Source organism: Bos taurus, chromosome 4 (genome assembly GCF_002263795.3).
Source record: "Bos taurus isolate L1 Dominette 01449 registration number 42190680 breed Hereford chromosome 4, ARS-UCD2.0, whole genome shotgun sequence".
NCBI classification, from domain to species: Eukaryota; Metazoa; Chordata; class Mammalia; order Artiodactyla; family Bovidae; genus Bos; species Bos taurus.
The window spans coordinates 96,564,682-96,583,473 of NC_037331.1; the positions used below are offsets into that span (position 1 = coordinate 96,564,682).

An 18,792-nucleotide genomic window follows, 5' to 3' on the forward strand; every position below is an offset into this window, starting at 1 on the left:
AGATATTCAAAGTTAAACTTGATATTTTCATACGATAGATTTAGATTATTAATTTAACTAATGAAAACGAAACTAAATATTTTGCAATACTTACAAACTGTACATGAATGGCTTGGATCTAACCTTATGGCATAAACTTAGGAACTGCAGGATTCAATCACTGCATTTGAGTTGTGTAAAATACAGAAATGAGAAAATGATTTTATCCTTAAGGTGCTCACCAGATAAACACAGGTAACTAATCATAGTCAGCATAAACATGGCACATTAAGAGAGACATAAAGCATTGTAGAGAATTACCTGAGGGACTGACGAGTGAAAGTGGCTCAGTCGTGTCCAACTCTTTGCAACCCCATGGACTGTAGCCCGCCAGCCTCTGCTGTCCATGCGGTTCTCCAGGCAAGAAGATGGGAGTGGGTTGCCATTCCCTTCTCTAGGGGATCTTCCCAACTCACTGATCAAACCCGGGTCTCCTGCTTTGCAGGTAGATTCTTTACCTTGTGAGCCACCAGAGAAGCCTCATAGGGACTGGCAAAGGTGTCTTAAAAACATTTAAGAACATTTTCCTCGAAAGCTGCTCTGTGATTCCTTTCATCAATCACTGATCAGGAATTAATTCTCTCAAGCTTCTTACATCAACCCATGGGAATTGATACTCAAGCTTTTTTTCAGTTAGGGCATACCTACATGAGGTAAGAAAGAGCTTAACAAATATAAGCTGCTGCTGCTGCTGCTGCTAAGTCGCTTAGGCAGTGTCCAACTCTGTGCGACCCCACAGACGGCAGCCCACCAGGCTCCTCCGTCCCTGGGATTCTCCAGGCAAGAACACTGGAGTGGGTTGCCATTTCCTTCTCCAATGCATGAAAGTGAAAAGTGAAAGTGAAGTCGCTCGGTCGTGTCCAACTCCTAGCGACCCCATGGACTGCAGCCTACCAGGTTCCTCCGTCCATGGGATTTTCCAGGCAAGAGTACTGGAGTGGGGTGCCACTGCCTTCTCCAAAATATAAGCTGTTGCCCCTTAAAGAATATGTATTTTCGGGATTTCCCTGGTGGTCCAATGGCTAGGGCTCTGCACTCACAATGCTGGGGGCCCGGGGTTCAATGCCTGGTCAGGGCAGTGGATCCTACATGCTGCAATGAAGCTCAAAGATCCAGGGTGCCACAGCTAAGGCTCGGTGCAGCCAAAGAAATAAATATTTTTTATAAAAAGAATATTTTCCACTGTGTGCAAGATACTGAAAATCATAAAATTACTTTCGTGGTATTCAACCTCCTGGTGTCTTCTGTCCATTTCTATAATATCTTATTTTTGTTTATTACTGCCATTCCTAAAAGTAGCTAAGCTGAATTTTTTCCAGTTGGATTTCACCTTGGAATATTTGAGAGACATTTAGGTGTGCAAAGATGAAGCACTTTCTAAACTTAATGCAGAAGATTGTAAGGAGGATTTTCTTGTGATTACAGTGAAAAAAGTACAATGTCTAACCATTTCTGTTAGAAATTCTGCACACTTTGTGTTAAAAGATGCAAAATGCAGAATCCAGCAGTGGCTAATGTAAGGAAAAATGGTTGTGGTATTACATAAGTTGCAGAATCATTTAACCGACTATGAAGTCCAGATTCTTGTTTAAAAATGTAAGTTTAAAAGTGGATACAAGTACTTATCTTTCTCTGTTTTAACTAGATGAACTGCTGAAACCATCAATGGAATACTAGGTGGTCTTATTAATGAAGAGGGGACATGGTATCTTATACAGTCATTCCCAGGATAACTTCTAAGACCACCATACTATCTGCCTGTCAGCTACATTAGCAGCCACAGTAATTGTATACATTATCACTTTTTAAAAATTTATTTATTTTTTATTGACGGACAATTGCTTTATAGAATTTTGCTATTTTCTGTCAAATCTCAACATGAATCAGCCATAGATATACATATATCCCCTCCCTTGTGAACCTCCCCCCCATCTCCCTCCCCATCCCACCCCTCTAGGTTGATAAAGAGCCCATTTGAGTTTCCTGAGACATACAGTAAATTTCACATATGGTAATGTAAGTTTCCATGTTACTCTCTCCATACATCTCACCCTCTCCTCCCCTCTCCCATGTCCATAAGTCCATTCTCTGTGTCTGTTTCCCCATTGCTGCCCTGTAAATAAATTCTTCAGTACCATTTTTCTAGATTCTGTATACATGTGTTAGAATATGGTACTTATCTTTCTCTTCCTGACTCACTTCACTCTGTATAAAAGGTTCTAGGTTCATCCACCTCATCAGAACTGACTCAAATGTGTTCCTTTTTATGGCTGAGTGATAGTCCATTGTGTATATGTACCACAACTTCTTTATCCATTCATCTGTCAACAGACATCTAGGTTGCTTCCATGTTCTAGCTACTGTAAATAGTGCTGCAATGAACAATAGGATACATGTGTCTCTTTCAATTTGGTTTCCTCAGAGTATATGCCTATGAGTGGGATTGCTGGATTATATGGTGGTTTTAATCCTAATTTTTTTAAGGAATCTCCATTCCACCTTCCACAGTGCTGTATCAATTTACATTCCTACCAACAGTGCAAGAGCGTTCCCTTTTCTCCACACCCTTTCCAGCATTCACTGTTTGTAGACTTTTTGATGACGGCCATTCTGATTGGTGTGAGGTGATACCTCATTGTAGTTTTGATTTTCATTTCTTTAATAATGAGTGATGTTGAGCATCTTTTCATGTGTTTGTTAACCATCTGTACATTATCACTTTTTGATGACTCATAATCTTATTACTTCAGCCATCCATTTTCATTGACTTGATGCAAATTTCATGATGCAACTATGGCATGATATCTCTAAGAGTTATTTTAATATTTCATTGTGCTTCTTTTAAAGTGAGAAATTTATGGTCATTTGAGAATATGAACCCAAGTCTACTGAGCATTTGAAACACAAGCAGTTCTGTAATACAGCTTGGGATGTCTCTAGATTCTACTTTAATACACTCCTTATCAATTAGACATTCCCTTGTGTGAATGGAGCTTTCTCCTCCCTGGTATTCATATCAGCTGGTTCCCCAGACATCTGAGATAATTTCTGCCTTTCTTCAACTCCAGAGAAGTAATAAGTGTAATTTAACTGTACACCAATTTCACCCTTCTTAGAACCAATAGGCAAAGCTATCAACTCTTCACTGACAAAGAAAGTCAAAGCCATTTTAAAGTTTTTCAAATACTTGCTTCATTGCAAATGTTGCCAGCTTTATCAAAGCCGACATGGATGTGAAGTAAACTTTTCAAGAATGTGAGAGGTACTGCATGTGGTGGAAACTTAGTTGCTAAGTTGTGGTCTGACTCTTTGCAACCTCATGGACTGTAGACTGCCAGTCTCCTCTGATCCATGGGATTCTCCACACAAGAATACTGGAGTGGATTGCCTTGTCCTTCTCCAGGGGATCTTTCCAACCCAGGGATCAAACCCATTTCTCTTATGTCTCCTGCACTGACAGCAGGGTTCTTTACCACTAGCACCATCTTTAATTGGCCAAGAGTAAATCCATCCTCTCAGTGCCTCAAACCAATCACTGAATATCTCTAGGAAACTGGTGATTTATGAGAAATGGGCAATATGTAACAGTGATCGATGAGAACTTCAAAACATACCTAGCACGGTAATACTTGAAGGCACAGAAAACTTATCACTGGATCGGGGTGGGGGGGGCAGGTTCCTGGTTAATCACCTGAAAAACTTTCACTCGTTCATTTGATTCAGATAATATTTACTCATTACATCAGAAACAGTGTTTGGGATAGAAGTAAAAGAAGAGCTACCACTGACTGAACGGCTGGACAGTCTTACAGTTAATTTATGAGAATTATCTCATTTTACAAATTAGCGAGGTAGGTACTACAAAATCCTCAGTTTATAGCTGAGGAAAGCTAAAGTTTACATATAACACTCCAAGATAGGGCTTCCCTCATAGCTCAGTTGGTAAAAAATCTGCCTGCAATGCAGGAGACCTGGGTTCCATTCCTGGGTTGGGAAGATCCCCTGGAGAAGGAAATGGCAACCCACTCCAGTATTCTTGCCTGGAGAATCCCATGGACAGAGGAGCCTGACAGGCTATAGTCCATGGGGTCACAAAGAGTCGGACATGATTCAGTGACTAAAGCACCACCACCACTCCAAGATAGGCAGCAGGTAAATGCCAGTTCAGGGACTTGAATCTAAGCCTCCAGATGTCAGAACCCATGCACTAAATCAGTCCTCTGCAAACCATAGCTCAAGGGTCATTTCTCGTTGGCAAAAATGTGTTTATTGCAATGGTTCCTATTTTGATTAATAAAGATATATTTGAGCCTAGTTATGATTTAAAATTTCACAGTCCAAAACTGCAGTTACTTTTGCATCAACCTAGTAAGTCCCTCTTGCTTCAGTTCTTACTGAAGACAGCAACTCACAAGCCATCTAACCTTTCCAAACACGTCAAGCACCACCCTGCTTCAGGGCTTGGTCCTGGCCTGCTTCCCACACCCAGATACCTCTTAGAAAGGTCCTTCCACCCAGCGCCACACCTGCATTCCTAGGCCCTGGGACTCCTCTTTCCACTCCACTGTTTGCATATATTATAATCTGCCATTCAACATGCTGACAGGGTTTTAATGAATTTAAGCTCCACAAGGGCAGCAGTTCAGTTCACTTTCTTCATTAGCTTCTCTCTGGCACTATCAAGGCCTGACATATACAAGACTGACATATACATATGAGAAAATGATCCCTACATTCAAGAAGTACTAAGTTCAATGACACAGAGAGAGGTGAAGACAACATACAAATATTTGTACTGAATGGAGTTTGATAGTCTATTTCTTAGTTTCTACTTTTTTACTAAACATGCTATTCCAAATCAAATTTGGAGGTCTCAATCAAAGCAAAGAGAAAACTAGCTTTGCAACCTCATGGTCTAGGTATGAAATTATCCTAGACAATAAAATATTTCATTGAACAGGGGCACTGATTGGGTCCCCAAATTTCCAATCTTAAGCCCACTGCCTCCTCCTGTTTCAGTCTCAATTTCCTCGAGTCTTTGTCGAATTCTATAGAAATGGAGACCAGAGATACTTCCTCCTCTCTCCATCCTAACTCTTCTCCTGAGTCCTATTATTCAGCTCCTGTCCACCAGTTTTGAAAAAGACATTCATTTCTTGGCCACAAGTGCAGTGAAACTGAGCTTTCACAAAGACAGTTTATCCTTCAAAACATTTCCGCTTCTAAGAACGTGCTCAAGCTTAGTCAATGTTTGGGAGAGCCCGGAATAGCACTCTACTGCTTGACCTAGAGACAGTGCAGCTTCTAAACGTTTAGGGGAAAATATCTCGGGGGAGTTCCTGAGTAGTAAAATGTTATCAACGAGCCAGGAACACAACAACACGCAAAACTACCAAAGTAGAAACGACATTATCTTTGATAATGACCGGCCTGGTTGGCTTCTTTACTTCCTGGCCACTTTTTAACTAGGAAAAGTGGTTACAGTTCTAATGTATTGATTTTTAAATACACCCCTGAGAACACTGCAGATGTGGTTAAGAGAAGAGAATCACTGACAAGAAACAGCCATACCCTCTCCTCCAGTCTAGCCAGCTGCTCTTTGTAGAATGCATCCTGCTTCTTTATCACCCGATCTTTCTCTTCCAGCTGCTTAGCCTAAAAAAAGAAATGAAAAATATACTAAATTAAGAAAGAGCAGTAACAGCAAAGCAAAAGTTAAGTATAAATTGCATTAGAAATACGTATATAAAGATGAAGATTTTTTGCAGGCTAGTAGGTCTCTGCCATAGAAAAAACATTTATAAGATGATGATTGCTGTATTTAAATGTAAAGAATGGGCCTATATTGTAATTTTTTAAACTGTAACAGCTGTGTCCTACTTTGTCCAAATGTTTCTGATAATGTCAGAATACAGCACAGACAGTTTTATTTAACTTCTCTTTCAAAGAGTAATTTCAAGGATTAATATTTTGCTTAATAAAACTTTGATTTTTATCCCAGGCAAAAGACACAGTTATTAACCTTTCTTGAGCAATAAAAAACGCCTATATAACATTTTGTACATAAACCTTACATACGAGAACCCTTAAAATACCCAGTGAAACCAGCATATAAATAAATGTATCGGTCTACTTCCTTTTTAATGGCATAGCTGTCTTTGGCAAAAAGGGCAAAAACCATTCTAATTCTATATTTGAATAATTTTAAGTAATTAAAAGTAAAATAATAAAAGTAATTTTATAACTCTTAACTAATTTATCTTTTTTATGAAATCAAAAATCAAGCAATAAAATCTTTATCCTTGAAAAAAATAATGCTTTCTTATGGATGTTTTTGAAGCTAAATTAAAAATGCATTTCTTTGAAATCTTGCCATTTGGGACAAAGCGGATGGACTGAGAGGGTATTATGGTAAGTAAAATAAGGCAGACAAGAGAAAGGCAAAGACTGTATGATTTCACTATATGTGAAATCTAAAAATCAAAACAAATGAACAAATATAGCCAAACAGAAACAGAGGCATAGATACAAAGAAACAGGGGGTTGTCAGAGAGGAGGTACCTGGGGGAAGAGAAAAATAAGTGAGAGTGATTAAAAGATACAAACTTTCAGTTACAAAATGAATGATTCACAAATGTGAAAAGTACTGCAGTTGGGGGATGTAGTCTATAAGTCTATAATCATGTCATAGTTCTGCATGGTGACAGATGGCAACCAGACGTATTATGATGACCATTTTCCAATATACAGAAATATCAAATCACAATGGTGTACACCAAGAACTAACACAGCGCTGCAGGTCAGTTATACTTCAAAAACAAACAAAGGAAAACACTCAGAGAAAGAGAGATCTTATTTGTAGCTATTGGCGGTGAGGGGAAGAGAGAGGGGTAAATAGATGAGGGTGGTCAAAAGACAAAAATTTCCAGTTATAAGATAAATTAACATTAGGAATGTAATGTCCAACATGGTAAGATCATTAATACTGTTCTACCTTATAAAGATCATAAGAGAGTAAATCCTCTGAGTTCCCATCACAAGGGAAAACATATTTTTCTACTTCTTTAATGTTGTATCTATATGAGATGATGGGTATTTACTAAACCTATTGTGGTCATCACTGCAGGAGGTATGTAGGTCAAATCATTGTTATGCTGCACACCTCACACTTACACAGTGCTGTATGTCAATCATATCTCAATAAAACTGGGGGAGGGACAATGAAAAATGCATTTCTTAAACTGCTGTTTCTATTTTTATTATATTTAAATGACCTTTATTTCTGAGAACAAACCTCCCTACATCACCCATGTTAGAAAAGTTTTTAACATACTTTTTGGTCAATGAATGTTGAACACAAGCCCAGCTAGAAATTTTAAGAAATAAGCAAAATACATATTTTGGCATTCCCACTCTTTTGCCATGCAATGCGATCAAGGGTCGCCTGGATCAACCTGTGTAAGGGAGACTGTCACTACACACTTAGGTCAGCTCATGTGCCCATTTGTTGTAGGTAACGGTTTTGCTACTTACTTTGACTTCAATATCCTGTGGCATGTAAAAAACAGAGAAATAGTTATTTACCAGGAGAAACACTTTTTCCCCTAATGTCAACCAAGAAATCAGATGGATAGTATTTACCTAAAGTGCAAGCCAAAGGTGACAATGGGGGAAAAAATAAGAGGACTTGCTTAACTTGGCACATATCTGAATATTATTGCACTATTAAATACTGTTTGAATAGAAGATTTCAATGAAAAGTTCATGCTGCTTCAAAGTATAAGTGTAATTTAAAAACCAAATAATGAATTAAATAAAAAACACACACATATGCGAGCACATAATCTACGGCTCCTTGACATAACAGTAAAAACCTCACTAGTCTAACAGGAGTGTAAGAGTAGGAGTAATAATGGAGTAGTAATGGAGTAAGTAATAGAGTAACAATGGAGTAGTAGCAATGGAGAAAGAATTTTTGACAAAACTATGTGTAAACGATACTGGATGCTTGGGGCTGGTGCACTGGGAAGACCCAGAGGGATGGTATGGGGAGGGAGGAGGGTTCAGGATGGGGAACAGGAGGAGGAGGGTTCAGGATGGGGAACAGGTATACAAGGTTCATGTATACCTGTGGCAGATTCATTTTGATATATGGCAAAACCAATACAATATTGTAAAGTTAAAAAATTAAATTAAATTAAAAAAAACAAACAAAAAAAAAGAGAGAAAAAAAATTATGTGTGAAGAAAATATGCAAGACTACATGATCTAGATTCCTCTATCTGTCTAAATTGAACACATATCCCTGCAAATATAAAGGAAATGCAGAAAGATGGATTTATGAGAACCTCCATAAGATAAAAAACATTAAACAAAATGAACAAGCACATGAAAAGAAATACTTACTCCTAACAGTGAAATTAGTATTGCTCACATAAAGAGCACTTAAAAAATAAGCTCTCCATCCCCAAAAAGAGTCAAGAGAAAAACATCCAAGTGACACAGACTAGCAATCTGCACAAAAATGTACATAACACATTTTTAAAAACCCACAAGAAATCAAAAATGAAAATTAAAATAACAAAATTCCATAATTCATCTATCAGATTTAAAAATATAAAATAAAAATAATACTGCCCAAGATACATGAAAAACATGCTCTTCAAGACACTGTTCGTCAGAATATAAATTGGCATAAGCATTTTAAAAATCAGTTTGACAAAATGTAAATAAGTTTGAAAACTGTACATATGCACTGAGATCTAAACACTCTACTTTTAGGACTTAAGTAATTATGGCAATATGCAAAGATATTCACGATAAGATTAATTAGAATTGCAAAGAAACAGAAACAAAAACCGATCTAGCAGTTAAATTAAAATATACTCAAAATATACTAAGTAAAAAAAGAAGAAGACTATAAACAGAAAGGGGAGTATGATCTCTTTTTTTGTAGGGAAGAAGAAATAAAAGACCAGAAGGATATTCAACAAAATGTCAATAGAGGTTATGGCAGGGTGGTAAGCTTATGGAGGGTTTCTAATTATTTTTTTTCCTTAAGTTTTCCATATTAAAAATAAACACACTTTGCAGTCAAAAGACAAAGGAGAGAATTTTCTGAGGTGAGGAAACAATTCTCCTTCTTGATTATGGTAGTTAGACAAGTGCATGCATTTGTCAAAACTCAAACAACAGTGTATCACAAAAGTGTGAATTTAACAATATAAAATTTTTAAGTTGATCCAAATAAAGCATATTAAAATTTATGAAAATAATTTTATAAATATATATGTATATCTTTACTAATGTTAATTTGCTTATCAGTTAGCTATATTTCACTTCTAGGCACTTAATTCTAAGAAATACTAAGAAAAGCACACAAAAATTTATATCTAAAAAAACGCTGCCAACATTATTTAAAGCAACAAAAAAACTGGGAACAAATCCCCAGTCCAGGTTCGATGCATGATAGAGGATGCTCAGGGCTGGTGCACTGGGATGACCCAGAGGGATGGTATGGGGAGGGAGGTGGGAGGGAGGTGCAGGATGGGGAACACATGTACACCCGTGGCAGATTCATGTTGATGTGTGGCAAAACCAATACAATATTGTAAAGTAATTAGCCTCAAATTAAAATAAATAAATTTATATTATTAAAAAAAAAAAAAACTGGGAACAACAGAGGTTTGTGTAAATAAGATATGGTCCAACAACCATATTGTCTCTTTATTATAAAGACTTGAGTCTGGCCATAATGATCAAACATTGAGAGCCATTAAAAAAATACTGTTTTAATAGAATAATTGATTTCTTTAACTCAAAATATTAAGGGGAGGGGGATGGTCATAAATTACCATGTACACCAAATTCCTAATTTTGGTTAAGAAACAGGGTTCGGGGGGCAGAAGGGAAGGACAGGAAAAACTGAGTACCTGATTATGTAGACACAAAAAAAGGGTAATATTGCTGAGATGTTAACAGTGGATATGATATGCACAGCGGTATAGTTTTCTTACTTAGACTATTCTCTATTTTCCAAAATCTCTGTAACAAAGTTATATTTCTTTAATTAAAAAAACTTTAAACATTATAATGACATACATTTATCTGTGATTATCAGATGGAAATATAACATGGTACAAAAGACAAAAGAGTGAGTGATTAAGTAGCTATACTAACAAACATAAAAATTTAACAACTTGAACAGTTATTTATAGCATGGAAAATTACTTTACCTAGTAAATGCTTAACGCATAAGGACTTGATTATCTCCCCATTCAATGCATGACATTACCAATCATGGTTCTTAAACCATTTACACTAAATAATGTTGCTTTTGTTCACATAGTGCTGCACACTGAGATTTCTTTTCTAAGAAAAAAAAAAGTAATAGATATTCTATTATGGCTATTTAGAAAATATTAAGAATTCAGTATCACAAGTATATAACTTCAGCCTAAAAGAGACTACACTAACCACCAAATTTAATTTTGAAAGCTTGATGACCACCTAAATAAAAGATATGCAGAAACTCCCACACTGTAAGATGCAATCCTTGGAATTTTGTTAAAGAAACACGTCAAAAGGTGAGATATGCACACTAAAGACGAACCACCTCCAAAGGCCTGAAAACACCCAACCACAGGCTGACATCACAGGTCTTTCCCTTAGACTGTCAACAGAATCAATAGCCTGAGATCTGCTGGGGAGAAGAACAGAGCCAGAAACACGGCTACACCACCTCAATGGCACATTGCTTTGAAACAGTTAATGCGAGGCTGGGAGAGAAAGTCACACAGTATGAACCTGGAAACTTAAATAAGCCTGGGATACACTGGCTAAACTAATAGCTGCCGAGGATGAAGAGTCACACGCGACTTAAGAAAAAGCGATAAACCAACTGCAGGGAATGAAACATCCACGTAGACCTGTCTGACTGATATGGAATCACGGTAAACGAACAAATGACAACAAAGAGGATTACAACGTTATTCACTGTTACAGGAGAATCGTTTCTGAGGGGGGAAATGGATATAAAAAGCTTCCCCCCACCTGCTGGGGGCCAGCGTGAGGCACTCCACCCATGGCAAAGGTCATGAGGAAGGAGGCTCGACATACGCAAAGGCGGGATGGAGCCTCAGGAGACCCCTGGAAATTCTCGAGCATCTACCCCCATAACCAGAGCCTGCCTACTTTACTACTTTGTGCTCTCCCCTACACCTGACTTTACGGGGGGCTGTCCCCCACCACCTCTTTCGGAGAAGGAGTTAACTTAGAGCTCCAGTTAATAATAATTCCTGGGTGTGATAGGAGTGTTCCAAACTTACAAACTCCTCTGAAGGTTCTCTAGCCTGCCTGACAGGCTTGTCTGGCCACATATGATTGCTGTGAGAGGCACGAGGTGCTTTAAACCTTCTAAAAACAGGTTCTTTAGAGAAGTTAGAAAACCATTAGTATAAGTATAGTGGGCTGATTAGAAATTGTATTGGTGAAGGGTTTTTCATTTGTTGAGCCAATGTTTGTTGCTGAGTCTCCACATCCCCTGCCCTTATACACATTAATGAATATATAGAAGAAATAAGTATTAACCTTTGATATAAATCACGTTAGACCTTAGGCTAAGTAAATTCTTTCCTTAACTAAAACCCACTACACACTCACCCTATAGGAATGTAACTTTATTTGGGTGGCGTCTGTTTTAAGAATAATCACCCTTGGAGAAAAAAGTGTCCTGGTTGACTGACCGCTGTCACAAGGAGAGGGTCATCAATTGTCAGCAGGCCCCCTGGCCAGAAGATGATGTAACACCCCTAAGACCTCTGTATACATTTGTATGAAGCACCTGACTTTGATAAAAGTCAGGACTGCTGACCCCACGTGACTTTTGTATAACACCTCAGTGTATAAAAGTAGACCCTGGAAAATAAAGAATTGGGATCAGTTCCTTGAAATACTGGTCTCCCCATGTCTCTCTCTCTCTCAAACTCTGGCTGAGTCTCCATCTGGAGTGCGGAACCCACCAAGCTTACTAATTTTGCCCGGGCTTCTAAGATCCGACCGGGGAGGCCTCAGTGTCTCCTCTCCTTCGGAAGAACGGAAGGACGCTTGCGGCCTACGTAAGTGGTGCAAACTTCTTGAAGTTTTATTGGTCTCCTGCGTAAACCAAGCTACTCAGCCTCTTTTCTCCACTGAATTTTCCTACTGAGCTATCCTCATTCTATTACTCTTTACATCTCTAATTAATGTCTAATTGAAGCTATTGTATCCTGATCCTCGCTGAAGCCGTCTCCCCTTCGAATACCCTGGATCAGCCGGGGCTGGACCCCGGCACCCACCGTCTCTGGTTCGCTATTCCTTCTCAAGAAGTAATATGTACTGATTAGTCTTCAGATTCTGTTAGATTTTGGATAATGTGATTGGGCTTGAAAACATGACAGAAAGCGCCTAAATGGATCATTATGGAAAACTGGAGTGTGCCATATACAAGAGAAAGAAAACAAGGAAATCGAATTTTAAGAAACCCAACACATAAACATTTTGATGTTTGCACTCAGTGCTGGTAGCCAGATTCAAAACGAAGTATACAACACGTACGTATTTCCTTAAAGTCTTTCCTCGTTTCAGAAGAGACCTGAAGCTGTTAACGACAAACCATACAGTAAGTTAAGAGAAGTAAAAACTGGGATTCCGCCTGTGACATAAAGGTGGTTTCCCACGTACCTTTCCATGTATGTTCCTAGAGAAATCTTCACGCCGACAGATTCTTGGCATGGTAGCTCGGCCCTCTTAGGCCTGGCTGCTCCGTGAAGACTGAGATGAGGAACAGAGCACACAGCACTGGAAACGCAGTGACATCATAATCACTGAGCTCAGAGGAAGTACTGTTACTTCACACATCAAGTACAAGGCATGTAAGGGGAGAGCTGGTGCTATGGGAAAGCTTATATATTTTAAATGACATAGTTCTTTAAAGGCCAGGGTTCAATTTCAATACCTCAAGGTAGAAAACAAAGCAGGTATCAGCTCAATTTTCCATGGGATGATGTTATGAAGACAGAAATTACTAAAACTGAGAAAAGGCAATAATTCTAAATCAATGTAAACAGGAAAATCTTGTAAGAAATCTGATGCTTTTGAACTGTGGTGTTGGAAGAAGACTCTTGAGAGTCCCTTGGACTACTAGGAGATCCAACCAGTCCATCCTAAAGGAAATCAGTCCTGACTATTCTGCAACTCCAATACTTTGGCCACCTGAAGTGAAGAACTGACTCACTGGAAAAGACCCTGATGCTGGGAAAGATTGAAGGCAGGAGGAGAAGGGGATGACAAAAGTTGAGATGGTAGATGGCATCACCGACTCGATGGACATGAGTTTGAGTAAACTCCGGGAGTTGGTGATGGCCAGGGAAGGCTGGCATGCCGCAGTCCATGGGGTCGCAAAGAGTCAGACATGACTGAGCGACTGAACTGAACTGAACAAATCTGAAACACACATATAATGAACTGGGAAAGAGTTAATCTTTCTCAGTCATAAGGATAATCTGTGGTAGGCAAAAATCAATCTATACATCTATCAACTCACACAGGCAAGTAAGAACAGGGCAAGGAACTTTCTTCCACATTAGACCTATATCAAGCATGATACACAGGAAAATAAAACTACATGCTGACACTAAGAGACAAAAAAATGGAAATATCTGAAGCAGCTGAACCATAAACTTATACAGTAATATTACATTTAGAAACTGTAGAACATGATCACTGTGAATATCAATTAGCCGTAACAAAATAATTAAGGTGGCCATGAATTCAATTAGCTGAATACTAGACTTTTGTTACAAATGAGAAATTACATAGGGTTCACTGAACTTTTATCAAGTGGGATTAATAAACAAAGAGTTATACTCAAAGCCCTGGTTTCCAAACCACAGCAGAAGGTGACCTTCAAAATGGTAACTCATGCAAGGGAACGTGAACCATGTCCAACCTAGTATCAACTTGAGTACACCTTTCAGTGACTACTTAGAGGCGTTAAACACAAGCTATGAGCAAAGCCCAGCCTGAAATGTTCTGTTCCCTAACACAGTAAGAGCTGACGCAAGCTGAGTACAGACCAAGGGATGAAAGACAAAGGCCGTTCTTCCAACAGACGTCTTGATCCCAAGTTTGGAAGTCACACTCAGTCTCCCAGGATTTTATTAAATCCACTTGTTTCTGTTTGTTTTGTCTTCCCCAAAGGACCCTGGTCTACATGTCATATTGTCAACTTACTATCAACAGCCTACTGAATGTGTCCCCTGCTTTTGGGAGCGTATCTGCCTATTCTCTTGAAAAGAACAAAGGCAAAGATAAATGGTCTTTCAAATTAAAAAGTAAACTAACAATGAAGTGAGGAGGTTGTTAGCTACATACATTTAGAACAGAAAGCACCCTAGTAGTGCTTTAAATTTTTCCAGTAGTTCTCTCATAACATTTGTGCAGATCATGCTTCTCGACAAAAGCAGTGACATCAAGTGCTAGATGAAATCGCAAACAATTTTACAAGCTTTCTTCTATAGTTTTAGAGAGGGGGAAAAAAACATTTTTTTTTTTTTTTATATGCCACAGATTTACTTCCTCAGCTTTCCAGCGTAAGTCAGAACTTACCAGCACTATGACATACTTGGAAATCCACTTGGTGAGGGGTCAGGAGACCAGGACATCCATTTGAGCTCAGCTAAATCACCAGGTGACCATGCACTGACCCAGTCCAGACCCCTATCAAGTTTCAAAACACCTTCTGAATGTTCTTCCCTCATGTGGTTTTTGCCATGTCATACCCTTGCCGCCTCTCACACTTTTACACCTAATAAAATTTTCCACGTGTCTCTCAGGGCACATATTTTTGACTTTGTCTTGTATTATACATGTTCACTTACCCACTATTCCTATTGTCAACCTCAGACTCTCTAAGACAAGAAAAGAGACTTACTCCTCTATCTTCCACAAGGGAAACTCTCAGGACATGGTAGCCAAGATGAAATTAAGTGCATTGAGGGGAAGAGTTTGTAGAAGGTGAGCAGACACAGCTTCTGGGAAACAAATCTGTCGCAGTGTGTGACGTTACTTCAAAGTACGAGAGCACCCTCAGTGGGATGGTATGTGTGCACATTACTTAGATGAAGCTCTGAACTCGGAGCTGCTGGCGTATCAGTAAACAACGCACAATCCAGAAGCGATCAGCAGGTAGTATTCTTATCAAAAACTCCACAATTTGGAAGCTTAAAACGTTAGATATGGCTGCAACCAGGGCTTCACCTATCCATATCTTGATCAACCGTGATGCCTTGCTGGTTATAGTTAGCACAGTGACTGTTGGAAATGAGATTTTATTAGAGAAAATGGCTCATTAACTAGCATGATAAATAGCAGATGTTCTATTGGTAAAATGAAAACTATCAAAAAGATGTAAGGGTTATGAACGTATATAAAGATACTCCTACATCTGTTGTGCGAACAAGTTATGAGAACAAGGCCGGTGGTTCTAACTTTACGAACAGTGCCTCAGGTGTGATCTCTGAACAATCCTGTGTCCAGCCACTGGTTTAGGGCAGAGTCTCACCTTGGATACCACTACCATTTGGGGCCAGATCACCCCTTGCTGCAGAGAGCTGTCCTGTGCACTGCAGAATGTTTAGCAGTATATCTGGCCTCTACGACGCCAGGAGCGCCCCCTAGCTCTTTAGCTGCAAAAGACAGAAAGGTTCCCAGACAGAGCTCAATGTCCCCAGGAAAGCCAAACGGGCACCAGTTGAGAACCACTGGTTTAAAAAGACTGCTGGTTGTCTGAGGCCAATGGTAAGTAGTCGTTGGGTCACTCAGGTGACCCATCCCTGCAAAGAGCACCTAAAAGAACAGACAACTGGGACTCCGCTGAGTTCTACAGATGAGTTACATGAAGCATTTTGTACCTGCTTGCTAATAAATTTCTATCAAGTAAATGCCTACATGTATGGTAGAACAGGGTTAGAGACCTGATCACAGTGTAATTCGGTTGTAGGGTTGCCTGAAGGGTATAATGTACAAAAGGAAGGTATAGAAAATGGTTAATCATGTCCCAGTTAGAGAAGAAACTGGAAGTTTGAACGTATTCTTTCTGAATTACGTAGGAAAGGCACAAAACAGGTCCTATCTTTTGTATGGCTCCCTGTAACAAGAGAATCGATGTGCATATAACGTAAGATTTTGAATCTATGTGACCAATGTTCAGTTCAGACAGAATTGGCGAGCCCTGGTACTGGAGGTTTAACACTTGTTCTTCCTGGGCAGTGACAATGCCAGACCTGTTGTTAAATATCTTATACACCATTCCTAAGAACAGGCATGTTACGATTTTACAATAGTTTCACGTCACAAAGCAACGTGACATTTCAACATGAAGTCTCAACATGAAAGGCGCTGAAATATATCACCTCATCAGCTCAGCCTCGTATATTCTGTGCTCCTCTCGAAACAGCCATTTAAAAAGAGAGCACACATCAAGATACCCAACACATAAGAAACAGTAAATAAATGTGGCGGCAAAAGGGAAATGAACTGTGAGGGCTTCAGAGTTCTCAGATGTGTAGTTTTTACTTTCTCTAATGACACTGGCTTTGACTATATGACTGTGGTGGACCAAGTGAATGCAAACATGCAAGGTCCGAAAGACCATCTGTAATTAGATTCAGCAGCTGCATAAAAACAAAGTTCCAGAAACCCAAGTTCTACAAAATATATAAGAACTCTACATCAGGGAATTGTTAGTAAGCTCAGAAACTTTAAAGATAAGAATTATATTTCAAAGAGGAAAATGTGGTTTAAAAGGGTCATATTTAATAAAACTACGATATGACTATAAGGACTGAGAGCAGGAAGGAGCTTTTACTATCAAATTCAGCTGCAGAAGAGATTGGTGTTATAAGCCATTGAATATTACCATTACATGTAAAGGCAGAGTGGTTTCTCTCTAGACCACAGCTGATACAGTGGAGGCATTTGGAATTTGTAACCTAAATCCCAATTATATTAAATTGTCTCTACTCTTACTCCATATTGTAGGGAATAATATTTCCATTTCCAGGCACTTAACAAATAATCTTGTTTCACCATAGATATTAAAATCTCAGAAGCACTCTAACACAGAGCTGCTAGTTAAGCTGTACTATCTGTGCCAAGGTATTTGGTGTCACTGATCTGACAAATAAATTGGACAACAACATGGAGACAATTACTGCACAACTTCTGAATTCCTTTTCTTTGTATTAACTTGTATCTGTTCAGTTTAAATTTGGGTTTAATGGTCACAGGACTGAAACCAATTGGCCAGAGTCAATCTCTCCTCTTGCAATCTACTTCACATCTGGAGCTGGGAAAAAAACATTCAGAGACCATCCAGCTCATTTTATAGGAAGTAAGAGACTCCAAAGTCCCTGGTGTCAGAGGGAATTCTTTGAGGTCAGGGACAAAGTTGGTTCTCAGACCCCTGCCTCTTGACAGCAGTGCACAAACCATCACTATCTAACCTTATCTCATGTTGGTTTGACTTTAAGGGAAGACAACATAAAGATGGCCAGTCAAATGTTGGCAGTCACATTTCAGCACTACTCAATATAAAGAGACTGGTTAATGGAGAATAGCCTGAAAATGCCTTCAAAACCACCTATGTAGCTTATCATAGTTCAGTTCCTCTGGGATGCAGATACTGAGATAGAATCAGAAGTAGAGGAAATTTATTAGGGGGAAGGAGAAAGTGGGGGGTGGGGGCAGAAGAAGACAGGGAGTCTTCTATGATGCTGTAGGTTTGACACCTGTGTTGGGAGACGAGGAAGGAAGCAACAGCACAGCTCTAAGAAAACCTTGGCCAGCCAATGCAGAGCCCCAGGGCAGAGACTGCCCATGAGGAATCCTGTGTCAAGCAGAAAGGCCCAGCTCCAGAATCCATGCCATGTACTGTCAGTCAACACTGCGGTGGATCCCAGTGCTGTGGTGGATCCCAGGTTTCTGCTAACTGAACTCTGACAGCAGGCTCCCCCTTAAAGAAAGAGCTGACAGGTACACCCCCCAGGGCAGCCACGTCACCTGATTCGCCATTTAACCAAAAATAAAGGAGGACAAACAAGGAACTCTGAGCAGGTCTTGAACTTTGGCTTCCAGTTCAAATAGAAAGTAAACCAGCAAGCAAAAATGAGGTTCTATCTGTTGCAATTCACTTTAGAAAGGCTTCACTTGTGTAGGCCAGGCGGAATAAATCCAAACAGACTTGTGGAATACAATTCGATCCAGAAATTCTGTATGGTAGGAAAACCTACAAAACAGTATTCAGACAATTCAAGTTCCAATTCCAGAATGGCTGCTCTCTCATGATCATGGGCAGGTTAACCTTTGAGTGTTTCCTTGTAAATTTAAGGGGATGGGCTAAACATTTGCATTTCATGCATTACATTTACCACAACATTTCTTCCATTATTCATTTTGAATCTACTCTAGAGCTAGGTCAGAGGAAATTCCACAAATGCGGATGTTCTACTGCCAAGTGGCCAGGAGGCTACAAGCACACATGTGACAACATTTGGAAATGACCATGTGGACATGACACCGGATGCCAGGGGCAGACCCTGCACGGCAGCAGCGCAGCTCCCTCTCTGCCTGCCTTGGCACCGCTGGTGGGTTTGCAGCTACTGGTGAAGCATCAGGGACTTCACTGGCTCTCTGTCACTCAGGAATACTTGCTGT

General features: G+C 39.4%; 1 protein-coding gene across 2 annotated transcripts in view; it reads right to left on the reverse strand.

Annotated features, from left to right (window-relative positions):
- The window catches only part of CHCHD3 (coiled-coil-helix-coiled-coil-helix domain containing 3), a 292,530-nt gene that overhangs the window by 95,863 nt on the left and 177,875 nt on the right, over positions 1-18,792 (reverse strand). Inside the window, exons 5-6 of one of the 2 annotated variants that reach the window (XM_005205750.5) lie at positions 7,573-7,587; positions 5,611-5,694 (exon numbers count right to left, since the gene is read on the reverse strand). In XM_005205750.5, the coding sequence (XP_005205807.1) occupies positions 5,611-5,694; positions 7,573-7,587 (99 nt within the window). 2 annotated transcript variants of the gene reach the window in all.